This window comes from Struthio camelus, chromosome 4 (assembly GCF_040807025.1).
Source record: "Struthio camelus isolate bStrCam1 chromosome 4, bStrCam1.hap1, whole genome shotgun sequence".
In the NCBI taxonomy this organism is placed as follows: Eukaryota; Metazoa; Chordata; class Aves; order Struthioniformes; family Struthionidae; genus Struthio; species Struthio camelus.
In genome coordinates this window covers 18,731,401-18,751,903 of record NC_090945.1, presented here as the reverse complement: position 1 = coordinate 18,751,903, position 20,503 = coordinate 18,731,401, and the positions used below count along the sequence as shown (strand labels likewise).

The window sequence follows — 20,503 nt, the reverse complement described above, 5'->3', positions numbered from 1 at the left end:
CCAATGCTCTCTTTTATCAACTGGTACCTAGAAATAAATGCACTCTTTCTACATTTGCCTGTGCACTGTCGTATTCTGTCATCCATGCAGATGGGGCCTGCTGTCCTTAAAAAAGGAGTGTGTGGGTGTGTGTGCACGAGTGCGCTGTGTGCAGGGATCTCTCTGAACTGTTTAAGCGGCATTAGAGGAAAACATCGGAAACTGTAAGATCTTTATAAAAGATGTTGCTGTAGGTTTCACTGTCAAAACCGAAGTGTCTCCCTGCATCCCTTTCCATGGGGTCTGGCATTTACAACTTCTAATCTCGTCCCTGCACAGCATTTTAAGGTTGATTTAAGGTTGATCTCTCTTTCCTGGGCCTGCAGTTTTTCAGCTCGACCTTTAGCGTAGCCCCCGAGTCGCTCCAGAGGACCGGGCCAGTCTCCTTGTCGGCAACCCCGGGCCACGCTCTCGGCGGGACGTGTGCACACGGGCTCCTCTGCGCTCCCCCTGCTGGCCGGGAGCGGCGGGGCGCTGGCGGCGGCGGGGCGGGGGGCGGGCAGGTGGGGCGCCCCGCGGCTGGGGGCAGCTGCAGAGCTGAGCTGGGACAGCGGTCGGGGGGAGGCGGGGGAAGCACCCCATGAGCGGCGACTAGGGAAAAGTTTGTCTTACCAGTGAAAAACTCATTTAAGAGCTACGTCATAAATGTTTCCCGCAGCCGCGCTCCCGGGGTCGGGATGCGAGTCCCATTTTGAGCACGTGCCTTTGAAGGCGGGCGTCGGTGGCTGCGCCCCCGGCCGGGAGCCCCCCCCCCGCCCCCGCCGGCTTGCCCGGGGCTGCGGCGGGCGGCGGGGCCGGGCAGCCGAGCGCAGGGCCCCGGCGGCGGGCGGGCGGCCGCGCTGCACCGCGCCGGCGGAGGCCCGGGCGGCGGGGGCGGGCGCGGGGCGGCCCCGGCGGGAGCGCTGGCGCGGCGGGGCGGGGGAGCGGCTCCCGGGAGGGCGCGGAAGTCCACTCCGGGATTTCGGGGGCGCTGCGCAGTGACACATTGACATCACGGGGGCGCGGCCGGGCGGCGGGCGGGGGCTGCGCGCTGAAAGGCGGCGGAGCGCGGCCGGAGTCACTCCGGAACGGCGGCGGGACGGCGCGGAGCGGCGGCTGCCTACAGTGCCTGGGGAGGAGCTAGCGCCGGGGGCTGCAAATGTGCCTTGGGAAGCGGACTTTCACCTTTGCCGTAGGTAAGCCCGAGCGGTGTTGCGCGCTGCCGCTGCACGCGTGCGGAGCCGCATCAGGTGCCGAGGGGCTGCGCTGGGAGCGAGGGGTTTCCCGGAGCTCGCCTCGCGGTCTGAAGGCTTGGGGGTCGCGCTGGCAGATGCAGACGGGAGCGATGCGAGCTGCAGGGCTGCTCGGCTGCTACCGCTTTATAGGACGCGCGAGCGAAACGCGCGCTGCGTTCGCCTCGCTTCGCGAGCTGGATGTGTGGTGTGGTCTGCGGCGAGCCTGACTGACTAGCTGGCCGTGCATCGTCTGGGCTGAGCGGCGGGCAGAAGAGCGTTCCCCTGCGTTCCCTGGTAAACGATGTTCAGCCAGTCACAATTTGTTGGTAATTATAAAACTTGCAGTTAAGTAATTGTGCCAACGCTTGAGTTGCCCGTCTTGCCTAGTGCAGATCTCACTTGCGTGCTGGAACCTTGTTTGATCCCCTCGAAATACTAAGGGGTCTTTAAAGGCTTTCGTGCAAGAATTGTGTGTCCAGAGTTGCCCTATATTGCACTTTTCTCCCTGACGCGCTGACTGTGCTCCAAGCCTGTCAATCAGCCTCCAACAGCAACAGCAAGCACATGGCAGTCTGCAGCGAGCTCTCAGAGCCATTACACTCTGCCCCTAGCTTCGTTTGCAGCTTGCTACAGTCGCTGAGGTGTGCCTTGAAAACAAGTGTCTCTTCATGATTTCTTCCAAAACATCTTTTGCATTAGGCATTACGGTTGCACTTTGTCGACACTGAGGTCAGAAGGGACTTGCAGCAAGGACCATGCGGTGAAGCAGAGAGCTGGACCCGGGGACGTTGTTGTGCACGCACACATCCAGCGTGGAAGGATCGCGTGTGACTGCTCCAGTCGGGAAATTAAAAAAACCCGAGTCGGCGGAAGAAAAGCGGGAATCCCGCGTTCCTGGCTCTGCAGTGTCTTCTTGGAGACCTTCGCAAGTGCCTCTCGCTAGGTGATCCTGCTCGCCGGTGCCTGCAGCAGCCTGCACCAGACGCTTCCCTCCCTTACGCTAGGCTGAGACAAACCATTTGCAGCAAGGGCTTGATTTTTTTTCGTCACCTCTAGGACGAGCCCGGCGGCCGAAGAAAGTGTTCCCCTCTGAGTCCCGCTAGCACGGAGCGATCCGCCTCTGCGGAGAGCAGCGCCCGCTCGGCGGACCAGCGAGATAGGGAAAGGCGACCGTTGCAGCCTGGCCCCCGGGAGAGGAGGGGAGCGGCGGGGAGAAGCGGAATCTCCCCTGCTCGCCGACTAGGACGCGGCGACCGCCGAGGGCCCCGCGGCCGGGAGGCGGCGGCGGCGGCGGGGTGCTGGCCCCGCCGGAGCGGGGGCGCCCCCGAGCTGAGCCCTCCGCCCGCCCGGTGGATCTGCCCTAATCGCCGTCCAGTGCTACGTGGATTTGCCGTTATTAGTGACTCCTTGGGAATAAGTAAGTTCGGGACTTTTTGTTTCTTTTTGTTTGTTTGTTTGTTTTTTAAATCGGAGCTCACCTAGAGCTAGGTGGGGGCTGTGCAGCCGGCGTGTTTGCACGTGTGCGCCTGGAGTGCCGAGCAGGTGCCTGTGGCGCGCACACGCACACACGCACACACTCACACACACACACACTCACGCGTCGCCCTCCTTGGCGAGGGGGGGAAGCCGAGCCGCACGCGTGCCGTCGCCCCCCCCCCCACACCTTCCTCCGCCTCCCCCTAAAATGCCGCCGCCCGGGATTGCGCGCCCTTCGCGGGGCCGAGGACTTACTGCGCCCGGGGAGCGGGGCCGAGGGCGGCATCAACGCCTCGGGGCGCCCTGGCCGTTACCCCGCGGCGGCGGCCGTTACCCCGGCGGGGGGAGGGGTGGGCGTTCGGGGCGACCGTTACGCGTGCAGGGGCTGGGGCTGGGGCTGGGGGGGGGGCGGCTAATGGACCGCTCGGCTGAAAACGAGCGTCACGTCAAAAAGCGAAGGGGGTGCGGGGGGGGGGGAAGGGGGGGTCGGAGCCCCTCGGCGAAGGGGCCGGCGCTGGCCGAGCCGGCGGCGGGGAATCCCCGGCGCGCTGGCCGCCGGCGCTGCCGCTTTAAATGCCGGGAAGTCCGTCCTCCTGAGGCGGCGGCGACCTCGGTCCTGCCCTCCCCCTGCACCGGGCGGGCGGGCAGAAAAGCCCTTGTTTTCATTCATAATTTTTTCTTTCTTTCTTTCTTTTTCTTTCCCCTCCTCTTCCTTCCTCTCCGTCAACCGCTCGTGGCGCGCCTGGCCCCCGCTCGCCTCGCAGAGGGCGCCGCGCCGCCGCCGGCCGGAGCTGGGAGCTGGGTGCTTGCGCGGCGGGGTGCGGAGTTGGGGCGGCGGCGGGGGGGGGGGAAGCGCGGGTGGAGGTGGCCCCCCTCTTCCACAGCTCCCTCAGCGCTGCCCGCCTTGGCAGCCGGGCTCGTCGGCCCGGCCCGCCGCGTTGATGTTGCGCTTTCCCCCCAAAGATGGCACTGGATGCCTTCTGCATTTTCTTAGGGTGTTATTCCGGGCTCCCTCGGCGGGGGAAACGAGAAGTGAATGCGATTTTACTTATTGGTAAATCTCGTGACCCTGAGTCCCCCCACAGGTGACAGTAAATGCAAAAAGGAAATCTTTGACTCCCGGCTCACCACAAAGACTCTTGTGTTGTGGTGGAAACTGGTAGTAAGCATTTATTAGCATTCAGAGTGATAAAGGTTCACAACCGTGTGTCTGAAGAAATCTTTCTTGCTCGTGTCCTCGCCTGTACCGTTGTGCCTCTTGCTCTTGAGTGGAGAACAGCTCCATGCCAGGAATGGCCTGGACAGCCAAGACGGACTACTTCTCACGGTTGCGGGATGAGTTTGGGAATGCTTGACTGCTTAGCACTCATCTTTCTCCTTTTTCAGACAAATATATGCTGCTTTCGGGGTGGGGGGGGGAGTGAAAGGGGATTTTTTTTTTTTCCCTAGCTTTCAGTAAAGGAAAGCAGTTTGTTGCAGTTTAGATAATCTTATCTACATTTTTATATAGGTTCAGAGCTGTCACCGCTGATTTTTCCAAACCAGCGTTGCAATACTCATGTCAATAGTTAAGCAGAATGAAAGAAATGAAAATATGTATAATTTAGTTAGAAGATAGAATAAAAGATGTAACATTTGAGGGGTTTTTTTAATCAACAGTTTATCTTGTGAAAAAGGATTTTCTTGTGTGTGATTTGAGGGTTTGTCATCTCTTCATATAGAGAAGTACCTGAGGATTCATAAAAACAGCTATCTGATACCTAGCTTATCTTATTCTTTCCTTCCTTTACACCCTGCCCTGTGGTCAGAAAATACTTGAAAACTTGCTTCCATATACATCATTGCTTTTTTTTTTTTATAAGGAGCATATTAGATTTGGATGCTGTGCTGCTTTCTTATAGACAAGGTCTTGTCTTATTAACAGTACTTATTTTGAGACTCTGTAATGCACGTATCTCACTTTAAAAAGGAGACTTTATCAAGACCTACTAGAAAGCAAATCTTCAATGCATTTTGATGCTGCAGATAGAGACAGAGGAGTAAGAATGGTGCGTGTCCTTTTTTTTTTCTCCTTCTGCCATATAGAATATGAACCTAATACAGTTCTTTCCTGTTTCTGACTTAATTTTGCTGGCATCCAGAATTGCTATTGCTGTGATTAGACACTGAGTTCAGTAGCAAGTGAGAAACATGTAACTTCCCGTGGCTTGCTAAGTAAGCACCCAGATTAATACTGATTTTTATGTGAGTATTTTTTAATAGCATGGGGTCTCCTTTTGCATTCCTCATCTATGATGCCATACCCAGACTCCCCCATTACTGGACTTTGGCCAGATCCTCAATGTCGTCGTAATCCCCTGCTGAAAGAGATCGGTACCAGGTGGCTAGGGCAATTTGTGGTTTGCCATATCATTTTTATTTTCTGAAAACATCCTGTTCTTTATTCATCTTTTGCCCGTGACTTTGTGTATGTGCATGGCTATGTATACATGCAGACAGACAATGTTTATTTATATTTTCTTTGTATTACTATTTTAGGATTTCAGATGCATGCCAGGTTCCCACTGAGTGCCAGAAGTAGAGATCACTACAGATGGAGCCCCAAAGTCAGCATGGCAGCGGTGGTTCATTAGTTGTGATTCAGCAGCCCTCTTTGGACAGCCGGCAAAGGTTGGACTATGAAAGAGAGAGCCAGTCAACAACTATTTTGTCACTGGACCAGATCAAGGCCATCAGGGGCAGCAATGAATACACCGAAGGTCCATCTGTGGTGAAAAAATCCGGGCCGCGGACAGCACCGAGGCAAGAGAAGCATGAAAGAACTCATGAAATTATACCAATTAATGTGAATAATAATTACGAACACAGGCCCAGTCATGTGGGGCATGTGGCACATCAGCATAATGCAAGGGCTCCTGTCTTGAGCAGATCAACCAGCACGGGGAGCGCAGCTAGCTCTGGAAGCAATAGCAGTGCTTCCTCAGAGCAAGGACTGCTGGGACGGTCACCTCCATCCAGGGCGGGTTCAGGCCACAGATCCGATCGGACAATCCGGACACAGCCCAAGCAGTCGTCTTTGATTGTAGATGATCTGAAGGGTCCCTTGAAAGAGGACTTGACACAGCACAAGTTTATCTGTGAACAGTGTGGGAAGTGCAAATGTGGTGAGTGCACAGCCCCAAGGGCCCTCCCGTCTTGCTTGGCCTGCAACCGGCAGTGCTTGTGCTCTGCCGAGAGCATGGTGGAGTATGGCACCTGCATGTGTTTGGTCAAGGGGATCTTCTACCACTGTTCCAATGACGATGAAGGGGACTCTTACGCGGATAATCCCTGCTCTTGTTCCCAGTCGCATTGCTGTTCTAGGTACCTGTGCATGGGAGCAATGTCCTTGTTTTTGCCTTGCTTGCTCTGCTACCCTCCTGCAAAAGGATGCCTAAAACTGTGTCGAGGGTGCTATGACCGAGTCAATCGTCCAGGCTGCCGATGTAAGAACTCCAACACTGTCTATTGTAAACTGGAGAGCTGCCCCTCTCGGGCTCAGGGCAAGCCCTCATGATTTTTGGAGGGAGGTTTACTTTCTCCAACTTCTACTTTCAGGTTGTAGCTGGTTTTTGTGGTGTGGTTTTCTTTCCCCCCCCCCCCCCTGTTTTGGGGGGTTTTTTTCTTTTGCCTTCCTTTCTTTCTCCCCCACTTCAAATACTTAAGTTGTTCTCTTTGCATCTTTGCTTTCCTTCTGTTGCTCTCTTTCTCAGCTGAGTGTGGAGTGTTTTACGTAGTCACTGCTGCTCTTTGGTAAGTGTGGACTCCATATCTGCATCTGCCTGCTCACTTTGGCAGGGCTTTTTGAGTTTGCAACTAAACCACTCCTGAAAGAGGCAGTGAGGGCTCACTGGGCTCTTTTGCAGCCTCTTGCTCTGTGAATATCTTCCCAAAGATGTTTTTTGTTCTCAGCAATTCTTTTTCTTGTTTGGTTGTGTTTTGTTTTTGTTTTTTGTTTCTGTTTCTTTTAACCCCCTGGGTTCCAAGGAGTAACTGTTTCATGAGCGAGCTGGATTGTGAAGCAACATTTTGTGTGCCCTTTCTGGACAGGGATGTAAAATAAAGGCTTTACCAAAAGAAAGGCCTGACTCTTCTGCAAGCGACCTGCTTCTCTTTTTTTTCCTCCTGTTTTGTCTTAGCTTTTGGAATAGTCTCAGTCCTGAGATTTAGCCGGTTGCTCTTCCCCTGCCTCTCGTTTTTTACTTTTAATGTAACTTCAGTTCTTGCTACACTATGTAGATCTTCATATTGGAGGCATTATGGCTGCAACATACTCATTTACTGCTGTCAAATCTTTGAAGGATATGGCTCACTCTACCCTCCTACTCCTGTTTCTATAGTCCATCAGTATCACGTTGATATTAAAATTGGTGATGTTCTTATATCCAAACAGTCTTCAGGTGTCATTGAGTTGCCTAAGTGTTTCTTGCGACCCTTTTGGTTTAGTGAATTTAGCTCTGCTCTGTACTTTATAATTTTATTCTGTTCTCTGTTTTATTGCCTTAGCCACAAATTGTGGTCCTTTTTTGTATATTTTATGTATAAAACACAAAGTTGAATCCTGACTATTTTTAAGACAAAAGTCTGTTAAAACTTTTTTTATTGTAAAGAATATTTATTATGTGAATCTCTATTATTTTATGATATTTATTGCAAAAGACTTTGAAAATGTACTCATGTCTGAATATAACAAAATATCAATACTTAACGAAATAAGGATGACACGAAGAAAGTACATATGTTAACTATAATGCAGAAAATATATTAATTAATGAAAATGGCTCTCGAGTTCTTTATTATATAATAATGAGAGATTGTGAGCCCCATGTCCATATTGCTAAGTTGTTGGGTTTTTTCCCTTGTGGTCTGTCAGGTAGCAAAACCTTGTACTTTGAAACCACTAGTCTGTGCCCTAGTTTTGTTTACCTAATTTTGAGGTTTGGGAACTATTTATCAAATGAGATTTTGCTATGGAATATTTAATACAATTGAATGTATGCATTGTGGTTGACAGTGCCAAGAGGTGTAGGCCCTATTTATTTACCAAAGCATTTGGAAATACAGTTGTGGAGGAGGAAGCCCTAACTTCAAGCTTTTGACTCTTAAAGAATACCAAATTAACATGTAAATTTATTTTCAGTTTTTTATATAGAACGTCTTTGCTGGTTAAATTGTACATCAACTGAAGTAATGAACCTATTAAGCGCAAATCTAAATAAAAAGCAAGAGGTAGGATACAAAATAATGGCTGTGTTGCTGTAGTTTGCTAGCTTTGGAAGTTGGAGTTTGTGAGTGTGTGTGTGTTTGTGCATCTGCGTGTGGCTCGTTTGGTTCTTTTCCCGTACGTTTTCCCAGCGTCAGCCGAATCTACCTTCTGTCTTTAATTTAAAGGCTCTTAAGGGTGACCCAAGTGTCACAGCTACTTGTGGCTATTTAACACATATTCAGCAAAAAAGCTTTTCATTAGAATGAATAGGGAGATCTCGCTCTTCTTCGTGTGGGTCAAGGCTAACGGCACTGTTCTTTTCAAGTAAAAAGTTTATTAAGTGGATATAATTTTATGTGGTATTCAGAGTAAGCGGTTCTAGAGAAACTCCGCTTAAAGATCATAGTAATAAGTTGATGAATGTGTCATACCTTCCATTTTGATGTCTTGCTGCTTTGAGTGGCCATATTCAAGCTGTACTAATCCGTGGTATATTGATGATCTGAATAGGCTGGGGTTTTGTAGTTAACTCCATCACTCCATCTGTGGTTCAGTGGCATATGGTTATATAGCTGTATACAGCTATAGCTGACTTAAAAAGTTGCATCCTTTACTAAACAGCACATGCAGTTTGAGTGAAGCATACAGTGGACTTGTGATATGCCTGCACCTAAGAAAACACTTGCTTTACAGTTGGTAGCATTGCTCTCCCAGTCTAGTGCTGTGCTTAAATGTCATAAATTACTGACAAACTCGGAAGTTTGTCAGGTGACACTGTGTGTGTATACATATATATATATATATAAAAAATACACTTGCCAAGATTTACCCTTCTTGTGATGAAGCGACGCCAAGAGAAGACTGTTTCAGAGGAGTAACTGACTTCTGCTTTGCGCTGCTGCCTTATCACTGATACTTCTAACAGTGACAGCTGCAAACTGCCCTAGGAGACAATGAAATCCTTGTCAAACAGTCACTCTTAGTCAGATACGACCATTTTTAAGACCGTGTACTGCCACTCAAATATAGCGAGCCGACTGCATTTTCCTAACTGGTTACAATCCAGCTATATGTTGAGTAAGGTTGCTCCAAGTTATTCTTCAAGAAGTCCTATTCATATTGCTGACCTCGCGCGCTCTCTCTCCCCCTCCCTCCCCCCTCTATTTTCAGACAGGTGATGTGTGGGGTTTTTGTTTTGGTTGGTTTCTTAGCGGAATAGGGAAAAGCCCAAAGGACCCACATGTGTTCTGTCCCTCAGTGGTTATCGTCCAGTAGTAGCTGTGTCACGCTAGCCTGTGACCACCATTTTAGGTTCCTTTAAAAAGCAACCAAAAAAACTGTTAGTCAGTTAGTCAGACTAATGCTCTTTTTATTAACTAAATTTAATATCTTAATTTTTCATGAGGCAAATTTGCCCTTAATGATCTATTCTTTCACACAGAAATTAAAAGCTAATAGGTCACTGTATGTATAAGGTGGTATTCTGACTGTCATGTGTTACCCTAGAGAAGGCAGTGGGAAAGGAGCGAGAGTGGTAGCTTTTTGTTATTCTTCGGGTGCTGGGTCTGTTGCACTTAATACTCATCTATCTTGTAGATCACGTCTGGGTCCTTCAGAACATCGGATGGTTGCCTTTGCTTATGGGAGTGATTGTGGCTTCTTTTGGGCCGACAGATTTTGTGGCGTGCAACCAAGCAGGTTGCACGAAGGCAAAGCAATGCTTTTCTAGTGGAAAAAATCTGAGCAAGCTGACAGGTGTATGAAGAAACCCTCCACAACTTGAACAGACAGAAGTTATTCTTCTCCAGGCTTTTATGTTAAATATGCCCTTGGTAGCTGTTATAATCTCTTCTACTACTTCCTAGGTTATGTAGGACTTTGCTACACTGAAAATACATAGCTTCTGGAATGATCACCTAGATGGATTGTATTTTGTTCTAAGGGGGTAAATAGGTGTGCTAAATGCTAATAGGCTTTTTAATGATTAGAAGACTAAAGTGTAGATTCCAGTTCTTGAACCCAAACTTTGTCAATGGGCTGTTTAGGATGCCTTCTGCGTATCTGTGCAGTGCCAAACTGTAAAGGGTCCAGTTGCTATTACAGTACATAAGTTAAAATTATTTAGTTAACTATTTTTAGGTAGCCGGGAGATTCCCTTTTAAAAAAATAAAGAATACCCAGCATAAAACAGCTGCATAATAAGAAGGGAAGGTCAGCTGACCGGCTAACCTAATTGTATCGGTTTCTGATGGATTTGAGCAAGTCTGCCATCCGGTCATGCACAGTAGACTTCTGAAATGTCTCACATAAGGCCTGGGATGAAGGAAAAGGAGGAAGCTTCTGCAAGCTAGAATTCAAATCTCGGTTTACTTAGTGTCTTGAAACTTGCAGTAAGAGATGCGTTCTGGGAACAGATGGTAAATGAGTTTCTAAGTTCCCCGCTGGAGGAATAGATTGCTAGTATGAGAATTTGAGACAGTTACAGTGTTCCTAAAGGCAGCTTCATTACACTAATTCTAGTGTTGATGATAGCGTTATCCAAAGTGGGATAATGCTTAACAAATGAAAAGTACTTGCTCTTGTTTATGGTTCCATATCATAAAGACAGGTGGGAGAGGATTAGCTCCTCTGTCTGTGATAAAGCAAATCCGTTAAGAGGGATTAAAAGGGCTATATGAAGTGTTTTAATGGACTTATATGAAGTAATAGATTTTTGTCCTGGAGGAAGGTTCAGGACTCACTGATACTTCTGTATTTCTTGTTCTACAAAATTGCCTCCAAATTCTGAGGAATTGTGATTAACTGTTGGCTTTCTTCCAACCGGAGCATTTCTGTCAGTCATGGTGGTGCTTCAAAAAACCTGAATAAAATTTTGTTCTACTATCACACAACCGGATTTACCAGGCCACACAAAATGCACAAAATGCATGCACAAGTGTTACTCTGACTGGCCTTCAGCACTGGGGAAGTCTCTTTTAAAGCATATCTTACATATCTGTTCTTTCTAGATGGAGTTATTTCTCACCTTATTTTCTTTCACTGACGAGAGTGGCCAAGGGCTTCTACCCTTGAGGGTGGTGACCTGGCCACACAAGCCACGTTAACAAGAAGTTTCAAACCTACTGGAAGGACCCACCAAAAACCCTCCAAACTTAACAGAAAGTTACCTGCAGCGTGTTCGAGCAGGGATTTGGCGGTACTATAACAGGGACACGGGACTGAAGTGCCACAGGCCACAGAGGAGCTTCCTGGCACCATCTCAGCATTGGAAACTCCCAGCCCAGAATTAGCCAGGCTCTTTTGTGTACCGTTGTGCTGTGAATACTCTCTGTGATGAACTTGCCGCGAGGTGAGAGCTCTTTCAGTGCACGTCCCCACCACCAAACACAGTGTGAGAGCCTGGGCCTTCACAAAACATTTGCACAAGGCATAAATTCCTGCACCTACAACCTGTGATGACCATTAAACCCACCTGCTCTGTGTGTGTGTGTGTGTGTGTGTGTGTGAGCTTTGAATGAGCTTTGTTTTTCAGCTGTATGGGTAGCAGCTTATGGGTACTGGTTTGCTCTTGCTTCAACTTGAGATTGGGAATAGCTTGTATATGTCTGTACAGGTGTTTTCTGTTAGATACTGTATTTTTGGCTGTGGTGCTAAAAGGTAAATCCAAACTCTCATTGTTTGTAAAGGCTAACAGAGTAATAGGTATACGCTGGCCACCACATCAGAAGCCAAAACAGCTGGAATGACGCTTCATTCTCGTAGTGTTATTTAATGCTTAATTTATATTTGTGACAAAGAGATGCAATGCTGTTATTTTTCCCAGGGTAATGTTTGGAGCTGCCACTCCCACTTCTCCAGGTGAAAGTGTCTTTAGATGAGACACTTCCTCATTTACTAGTAAGTAAATACAAATACAGGGCGTATTCCTTGTAAGCCACACCTGCTCATATTTCTTGGATTTAAATATACAGGGGTGAAACCATAGTCTTATTTACTTTTGCTTTTAACTTCAAAAGCACCATAAATTCACCTAGATCTTTCAATATTCCTGATACATGCATGCATTTGGAATAAAACCTAAAACGCTATTGTAAAAGGAAGAGAACCCATGCGCTTCCAGGTGGATGACATTGCCAAGCATATTACAAAATTGGTCGTCTTGAGCCTGACAGTGTAATTGTTGTGAATTGCTTTTTTGAAGAGAAGAAACATACATTTGTTTCAGCCCTTGGAGAAAGGTGTGTTTGTGATCACCCAGCCTCTCTCGCATTGTGAGCGCACCCTGTTTTGTATACACGTATACCCTTGTATACACGTACCGTGTTGTGCATCTGAAAACAAACGCTCTACCGACCGCGCTGTCAAACGGCACAAACGTTTGACAGAGGCTCTTCCCGCAAAGGCTAACCCGCATTGTGTTTGTGCACCGAGGAGCACAATGGGGCTCGCATCCCGCCTGACCCGCTGGGGCCACGGCCGGAGCACGGCTAGTTCTGTAGCGCAGAATATTTCGTCGGAATAACGCTGATGGAGTCGCCCCGGGCACCGAGGTGGCCAAGCAGCGGTGCGCTCAACGCTGGCGTCTGATCCGACTGCAAGCGGTCCTGAAAGGGACTCAGGACTAGTGGCAGGGTTTTTTGCTTGTTTTTTGGCTGTTGCTGTTTTTCTTGGTTGGGTTGGTTAATGCAGTACACTGTCTAGGATTCATTCTAAGTGTTAAGATGTTCTTAATTTATACAACAGGGGAAAAAAAAAGGAAAAGAGAGTGCAAAACCAAGCTACTGTATAGCTGGAATATGCTAAAATTACATAACATTGCTTCATTACTGATTAACTACTTCATGGATATTTTAAATCAAAATACCTGTCTTCTGGGGAATCCTCTAATTTACAACAGTCCTTCCACTGCTGTCAGGATGCCTCTTCCACACTTCAGGCACGAGGAAAAGTTGAAGTTACCTGGCCTAGGAAAGATCCTCTTCAAAGGGCCGTTACTCGAGTGGAGTTTAACTTGATGCTTTTGGATCTGTGAGCTTTGTGAGTAGGACACTTTAAAATAAAAGCACGTAAACCAGTTATGTGAGGAAATAGGAAAGGAAGGAGAAACTATGGTGGCTTTTCTCAGACCTGGGTACTGGGAGATTGCATGGTACCTTGTTTTTAGTATCAAGGTTTCCTAGCTGCCCCTGGTCAAAACCTATGCCTTCCCATTTCCTTATCAAGCGTTGTTTATCTGACCCCTTCTTTTTAGAGAATAATTGTACGTTTGTTGTTCGTTATTTTAGATAGCATGCAAAGTTCTTCTGGATGAAAAATGCTACGACTGTGTGTGAGCCATCTGTGTTACTGTACTACTGACGCAGCTGCTGATTTAATACATTCCTGTGTGTTTTATATCTCTTCTGAACCACTGAAGATGATCCTGGGTAGTCGGAGTGGAAAATACAGTATAGCTGGATCTCAGCGCTTTGTTTAGGTCCAAAGCTCAGATCTAGATACGCTTTGCCAAAGTTCAACAGTACCTGGTATCTCGTCTTGAGAATCTGCAAGATTATGTAAGGAAATACTATTATAGTTGGAAACACACAAATTCTGCTTGTGTTAAATAGTCCAGGGATCTCTCTGGGAGCAAGCGGTAGATGTATAAGAAGTCTTTCTGGATTTGCTATATATATTTTTGTATGGCTTTTCAAATCTTGAGTGTGTGGGTTTGTTCCCCCCTTTCCACCTTGTGCCCTGTACTGACTGATGTAAGAGCACTTCCCATGGTCATATCGCAGCCATCCATCACTGCTGCCCCCGGCGCAGATAACATCTCCTGTCAGCGTTAAGCTGCTTTGCTGTTCCTGCTGACAGCTCTAGCATACGTGGTTTGGGATAACTTTATCTGTTCAGGCGGCAAAAGGTGCAGCATCTCCTTAACAATGAGCTCAAAGCAGCTTGCACTTGTACTTAAATTATTTTAAATCAAATATGCCTGATAAAACAGCTCTGAGGAAAATATTTCCCTTTTGCTGCTGGGAAGACTGTGGCTAGAGGATTCAAGGCGCTTGCGAGGAGTCCCACTGGGAGACCCTGGCACAAGCAAAGTCTTGCCCGGCGGTGCAGTGCGTTGCTGTTCAGTCGCTCCCCTGCACGGAGAGGTGACTGAATGGGGAAACTTGCTCAAGTCCAAAACTGTAGCACTTCCTGTAGAGTAGTTTTTATAGAGAAATAGTATATGGTAACATGCTGCAGATTGTTTGTGCGTGGGCATGCATTTGACTCTTGTGGTTCAGAAGTAATATTAATACTCTTAGTTAGGAAAATATATAAACCTAACAGAGGGACAAATTTAAAATGCTCTTGGTACAGTATGTATGTACGGTATGATCTAGCCTGACATAAATTTTTTTTTTTTAAATAGTATTTGAAAATGGTGGTGATCCTGCTCTCTGGCTTTTGGATATCTAGGGAAACTAGGTAGAAGTATAAATAATACATGTTACTCGCAGGGCCAGAAACTAGAGCCAGATCCTATGGCCTTCTAATTAAAAACCTTTATTTTGCCAGATTTATTCTGTGGGCCTTACTAAATAGATGAGCCTTGGGTTTCTAATGGGGCATATTTGGGGAGGAATGCGGCCTTTGTTGCCGTGAATGGTCGGGAGCAGATTAGGGGGCTGCCAATTTCCTGCTGCCTTTCAGAGCTGCAACCCGAGCCCGGCTGGCTGCTGGCGCTTGCACAATTGCAAACAATGGGTGGCTTCTTTCAGGTCTCACTTCAGAGCTCTTGGAAACTGGGCAAGTGGCTAAAGCCCTACTTTACAGGTGATTAACAATAGATAATGTTTGCTCGGCTTCTTTTTTTTTTTTTTTTTTTTTTTTAAGACTGATAAAGGTAGAAGTCCACACTGGGCTCCCAATATGGATCCTGCCCAGTAACGCGGCCAACGCAGTCCCAGACATCTGCTGAGCAAGACGGTGCTGGGTCAAACGTGCATCCAGGCGTATAAACGATGGAGAGGAGCAGAAGAGCTGTTTGGATGCTAGAAATGCTGGAGGATAAAGCAGCAAAGCCTAGACAAGCCGCTGCTTCGGTCAGCCCAGCACGCGAGTTGGCTGGTGCTGTGAACCTGCTCCTCCATATAGGACCCCTCTTTATTGTATCCTCCATCTACTTTACTGGGTGCGTGCTTCGCCTGCCTTGTTGACGTTTATGTAAGGTAGTTAAATATTTTCTTGTGTACATTAAATCCTAGGAAATCCCCTGTCCTTCAAAGGTTTATCTCAAATACAGAAGCTTGTATTTGCCACATAAAGATATATATGTCTAATGTTTAACATTATCTAGCTAATAGAGAGCTGCGGACACCTAGGAAGTAGCTGCGAAAAGGATGCTCTTGCATCATTAATAGTGTTAATCTAAAAATACACTGCATATAGTTGGGGGAGAGGGGAAAGGCTAAATTTGGGTGCTCGGGCTCCATACAGGTAGCATAGGGAAGAGATTAACATCACAATAAGAGTTGCCTTCCTTCAGCCACAGAAGCGAATTCTCGAATTCTCCGTTTGCCTGACAGGCTGTAAGGTAATGTGCTGGCAAGTTTTGAAAAAATGGGAAAAATAAAAATGGACCTTTGAACATGCTGATGCAGAACTGTGTCCGCTGGCGTGCAGAGCTAGCTGTTTATTTGACCTTGCTGCATGTGTGGAAACTTCCTGAGTAAAGGGGAGGCAGGCGTGCACATATCGTGCACTTGCCCAGCAGGTACGTGCCCACTTGCTTTCTGTATCTGCAAGACTTGCACTTGCAAAAGCCAGAGGAGAGATGGGAAAGGTTGCTCTGATAAAACCTGCCCCGGTAAATCCTGGCTAACAGGAGCTGTCTTACTCAACTTTTAGCACCAGGCGAAACTGCTAGCAAACGACGAGTGCACTCCGCATCCCTCCTTTGTTCCCCCCAAGGCAGCTTTTGCTTCTGCTCCTCTCTCTCCCATCACAGGGTGCAGTTTGGCGGTGGCACTGCTGGTGTGAGAAGTTCCTGCCTCCCTCCATAGTGCAGAGGCAACGGCTTATAAAACAGCATACCTGGACCAAAAGAGGGAAAGGACTTCCTAAACTTGATTGTGGTGCAGGGGAGATGTCACGCATGTCCGTATGTGCATCGTACCTGCAGCCCCAGCTCGCAGCACCGGCTCTTTTTTGGGCTGCCGCTGTGCCCTAACTGTGCTGGTAGGTGCTAACCAGGTTGGCAGGGTCAGTGGCCGGCAGCCGCTCACTCTCCTTACATCCTTGTCTGAAGATACAGCTTTGTAGGTCGTTAAGAAGACTGCAGATGCAGATATAGGGCAAGGAGCCGAAAAGGGGAGTATCCAGCCGAACCTGACGCCCCGCTGTACGTGCCTTCCCGACTCATGCGTTTGGGCAAGTGAACGAGGTATTACAAAAAAAAAAAAAACCTCCTGAAATGAAAGCAAGAAGCAATCTTGCAGTTTTTGTGTTTCTGAATTTCCCTTGAGGCTTGCAATGTTTCATTAGCTTTTACCGTGAACCGACTTCTGCTTCTTGTTCTCACCATTCAAAAGGCTGTCGGAAAAACTGTCTGACTTAATAACCTACTTCTGTTTCTCCTCCTTCCTGTTGTAGCTGTCCCTTGTGCTTCTATGGCCTGACTGACTTCTTGTAGACTCTAAATCTTGCAACAGAAATGATCCCAAAAGGAGAGCAGGATGGCAGAGCTGCAGCACTGGACATGTGTCTATGTGACGGAGCAGCGGTTGGGCCCTCCTTGCTGGTCTTCACCATGAGCGCTGGAAAAGAGGTGGGAGGGAGTTTAAGCAGAGGCTTAGAGCCAGGCTGTAAAATTGCCTCACTGGTAGCTTTGTTGTGTGTGGTTATTTCCTCCTTTCCTCAGTTCCTTGCTGATAATTTAGGAAGAGTGTGATATACTTGAGCTCCTTTCTTTTGGAAAACCACTATATATTTTAGTAGGGGTTCATTAATTTTGGCTGTTATCACCACTGCTCCTGAATCTCGTGCTCTTGAGTTAGAGAAATGTAAACTGCTGTAGCATTAGCTATGTTTGTAAATATAGCTTACATTTACAGTGTAGTTGTACTTGTAAATGAAAGCCGCTGTAGAACGCTACAGTTAACGTAAAGCCCAGACTACCATCCTCTATTTAATTCTCTAGTGGTGTAAGCAATATAGGTCTGCACTGGTTTTCACGTTTATTAGATTTAAGAGAAGCAGCAGAGATGAGGTTGCCGTAACTCTGTGGTCCTTGCTGCGTTTGAGCCCTTCCCAGGTGTGTGGCCCCCACCTTCCCCGCCTGGGAGCCTGCAATAACGCTGCCACTGGCACGCTGAGAGCCACGTTCCTCCCCCAGATTTCCCAATGTGCTCTCTCTCTGCAAGGTAACTACACTTGCTTTGCTAAAACTTGTAGAAATCTGAATTCACCTGATCTCTTCTTCTGCAAGCGGAGATCTTTTCCTGAAAGGTTTGAATCTAAAATTTACAAATCCTAACTCCTAGCACAGCTCAGTAAACCTGGCCTGAACGCAATAAACTTGGTGAAGCATTGCCCAAGGCCTATTTATTTTCTTCCTCTTTCAAATGGAATTTAATCCAAAGACTCCAGGAGTCCCTGATTTACACTCGTTTGTCGCCAGAGTGTGTGTATGTGCATGTTACATAAACCATCTTTTGTTTGTGCACCCGAGAGAACAAGAGAAACGCGTTTTGTCTGCACAGTCAACGGTTCCATGCAGAATCGAGAAACAAGTGCCTTGCCTTCAGTTGCAAATCCAGGCCAATATATTCTGTAAAATGGGAGCTGGAATGAAGCTCATGAGTCCCTGTAAGGCTACCTAAAATATGGCCCTGTTTTCTGGAGAGGCAATCTCAGAATTTCTGAAAATCGAGGAGTTCAACTGGGTTCCTACATATCAGAAACTAACTATAGGCTATTGGCTTTAAAATCTGGACCTTCCAAGTCAGTTTTGCCTTTAAAATAGAACTTGAAATGATCAAGATAAAGCCAAGCATTGACTTTGATGTGTAAGGGCCACACTGGTGAGAAAAGAACTGCGAAAGGGACAGTTGCAGCGGTGCGAATGTCCTCGTCAGATGTGGCGAGACTTCTGAATTCACCCATCCAGGAGGAATGGCGCTTGCATGCATTGCTTAACCTATCTGTGGGCTTAGCATTTGAGATTTTGTAAATCCTAATACTCTTAATATTCTCTTTTGAAGTTTGACTGGAGCCAGTTAAAACAACGAGAAGAAAAGCAATTTTACGTGTATGTGTGTTCAAGGAAGACCATTATTTTGAATCAAGAAAGCATTTTTTTTCCTTTTTTTTTTCAGCTCTTGCCCGACTGGAACTTGACACCCATAGGCATTCACTGTGTTACTACTTCTGCTATAGGTGTGTCGGGGAGGGGGGGGGTTGTTTGTCTGTTTGTTTCTTCTGTATAAATATATGTATTCATCTTCTTTGAAACTTCTCCCTTTTTTTTGGCAGCAGACACTACTGCTGATCAGTGCTTCTCAGCACAGTAGCTGACCTAAAATTGCCAAGATAAGGTCAACTTGGTGTTTCTCAACCAGACCAGCCCTTACTTTCTTGCTAACAAGCTTAATAAGGGCAAAAGGAGAGCATCATGCTCTAATCAAAGGAAAAGCTGAACCAACATAAGCTTTAAAGAACTAACCACGTTTTAAAGAGGTCACCAAAGCACAGCGGGGCTGCTGCGAGGGCACAGGGCAGGTGAGCGGCCTCTGCACGTGGTTGCTCTTGCCAGGGGCCATCCTGGCCGGGCGACCCTCTGCGAGGGGCTTTCTCACGACTGAGTGTTTGGTTTTGGCAGTCTGGCCGACACCGCTAAACTGCACCCGTGACTCTTTCCAGCGTTCGGTGCGTTGGTATAAACCGCCCCATAAATCCTGGGCTCGGGAAAGAGGTTGACTGCCATGAGCCAGGCTCCGCAGCACGCTGCGCCTTTCTGCAAGCACGGCCGGGTGCCCTGGGCTGCAGCCCAGCGGCTCGCTGGCCGGCCGCCTCTGCGGTCCGAGGGGCGAGACGGCCCGAGGTTGGCGGGAGGAAACGCTCGGGGCTCCAGCTTACCGCGCAGGAGCTGAGCGGCTTCAACTAGATGCCCGATGTTTAGACGGCTGAATTTAAGCACGGTGAATCTGCACCCACGACTCAGCGAGGTCGCCTTTCCTGGCCTTTTTTTTTGGTCTTTTTCTCTAATCCCTTCTGGCTTTGATTGAGGCATGTTGAAAAAGTGGCTGCTTGTCTCTTCTGGGGTGTTTAGGTCAAATACAACTTACGATAAAAATATATCCCATGACCCAAATAGACAGCTGTGTGATAGGTAACACTTTCCTCCCGCTGCTTTTGCATTCTGTGGGTAGCGAGATGATGGGTGGGGGTATTTGCATACTCGCTCAGCATAAAACAAAGCTTTTCTCTCTTATGTCTAAAATTTCCCCTGCGAATTTGGGCACTGTTGTCAGCCTTGCTCGTACATGAAGTTCTGCTGCAGAAAATGATGCCTCCATCGTGTTTTTGAAAAGGGATGCAGATTTGCCCAAACAAACAATGGGCAGAGGACTGCCTGACTACTTTGTCTTAATTTTACGTAACCTTTACAACATCCCCGTACGCTATCTCCCAGATAAGTAGGTGGCATGCCCAAAAAATAGAATAGTTAAAACTTCTAATGATCTCATCTGATCTCTCTGCTTTCAACAAGGTGCTTTTTGATGGTTTACTAGACATGACATCAGAGTTTCCTGCCTCATTTTTTCAGCGTGCCGGGGAGAGCCAGTTGCTGTGGCGGTGAGCACCCCACCGAGGTGGAGGGGGACAGCATCACCGCCTGAGCAGCGTTCAAGGCGCAAGGAGCGCAAACGACCCCCAAAAAACAACGGCTGAGTCGGGCGAGGAGGTGCGATGACACGTCAGAGTCAGAAGGGCGACCTGACTGTATACTTTACGCGGGTGCCCTGGACTTGCTCTTTCCATGTCCTATCCCGGGCACGGCAACAGCAGCCCGTCCTCGGGGAGCAGTGCGGTTAGGGGCAGCCGCTTGCCGGAGCCCAGATGAGAGGCTACGGCGGGGCGAAGGGAAACAGGTGAAAGCATTCAGTCATCTGCAATCATTTCCCTAACAAAAGGACTAGATACTGTCAGCTGGTGCATAGCCTAGGGGGTTATCTTCTTATCTAGGCCTAGGCAGGAAACTGTAAGATTTACAGCTGGATGTAAGAAGCAGCAATTGCACGCCTAATCTGCAGGCTAGATTACTGCAGTGTATTTTCCTTGGGGTGTAACCCTAAGGGATCCATAGTCAGCAAGGCAGAGCAGCACATGCACGGGCTGTTGGCTGAGCAAGTTAGGATACGGAGAACATGGTACTCTAACGCTCTGGAGTTGATAAATGCAGGGTAAAATGGAAAATTTCTGCACTGAAAGCTCTGAGCAACCGGTGACCCTTTGGGCAGGCTTGTTTCCACACCTAGAGACTAGCTGTGTT

General features: G+C 47.8%; 1 protein-coding gene across 5 annotated transcripts; it reads left to right on the top strand.

Annotated features, from left to right (window-relative positions):
* Window positions 1–1,019: 1,019 nt before the first annotated feature.
* On the top strand, window positions 1,020–7,546 carry SPRY1 (sprouty RTK signaling antagonist 1). Of its 5 annotated transcripts, XM_068941616.1 has the most exons (4): window positions 1,058–1,214; window positions 1,953–2,196; window positions 2,310–2,670; window positions 5,268–7,546. In XM_068941616.1, the coding sequence occupies exon 4, from the start codon at window positions 5,323–5,325 to the stop codon at window positions 6,283–6,285; it is 963 nt and encodes a 320-aa protein (XP_068797717.1). In that variant the 5' UTR covers window positions 1,058–1,214; window positions 1,953–2,196; window positions 2,310–2,670; window positions 5,268–5,322; the 3' UTR covers window positions 6,286–7,546. The 5 variants fall into 5 exon arrangements, with proteins under 5 accessions (XP_009681451.1, XP_068797717.1, XP_068797716.1 ...); XM_068941615.1 differs by having other exon boundaries at window positions 1,953–2,670; XM_009683156.2 differs by lacking the exons at window positions 1,953–2,196; window positions 2,310–2,670 and having other exon boundaries at window positions 1,020–1,214.
* The last annotated feature ends 12,957 nt before the right edge of the window (window positions 7,547–20,503 follow it).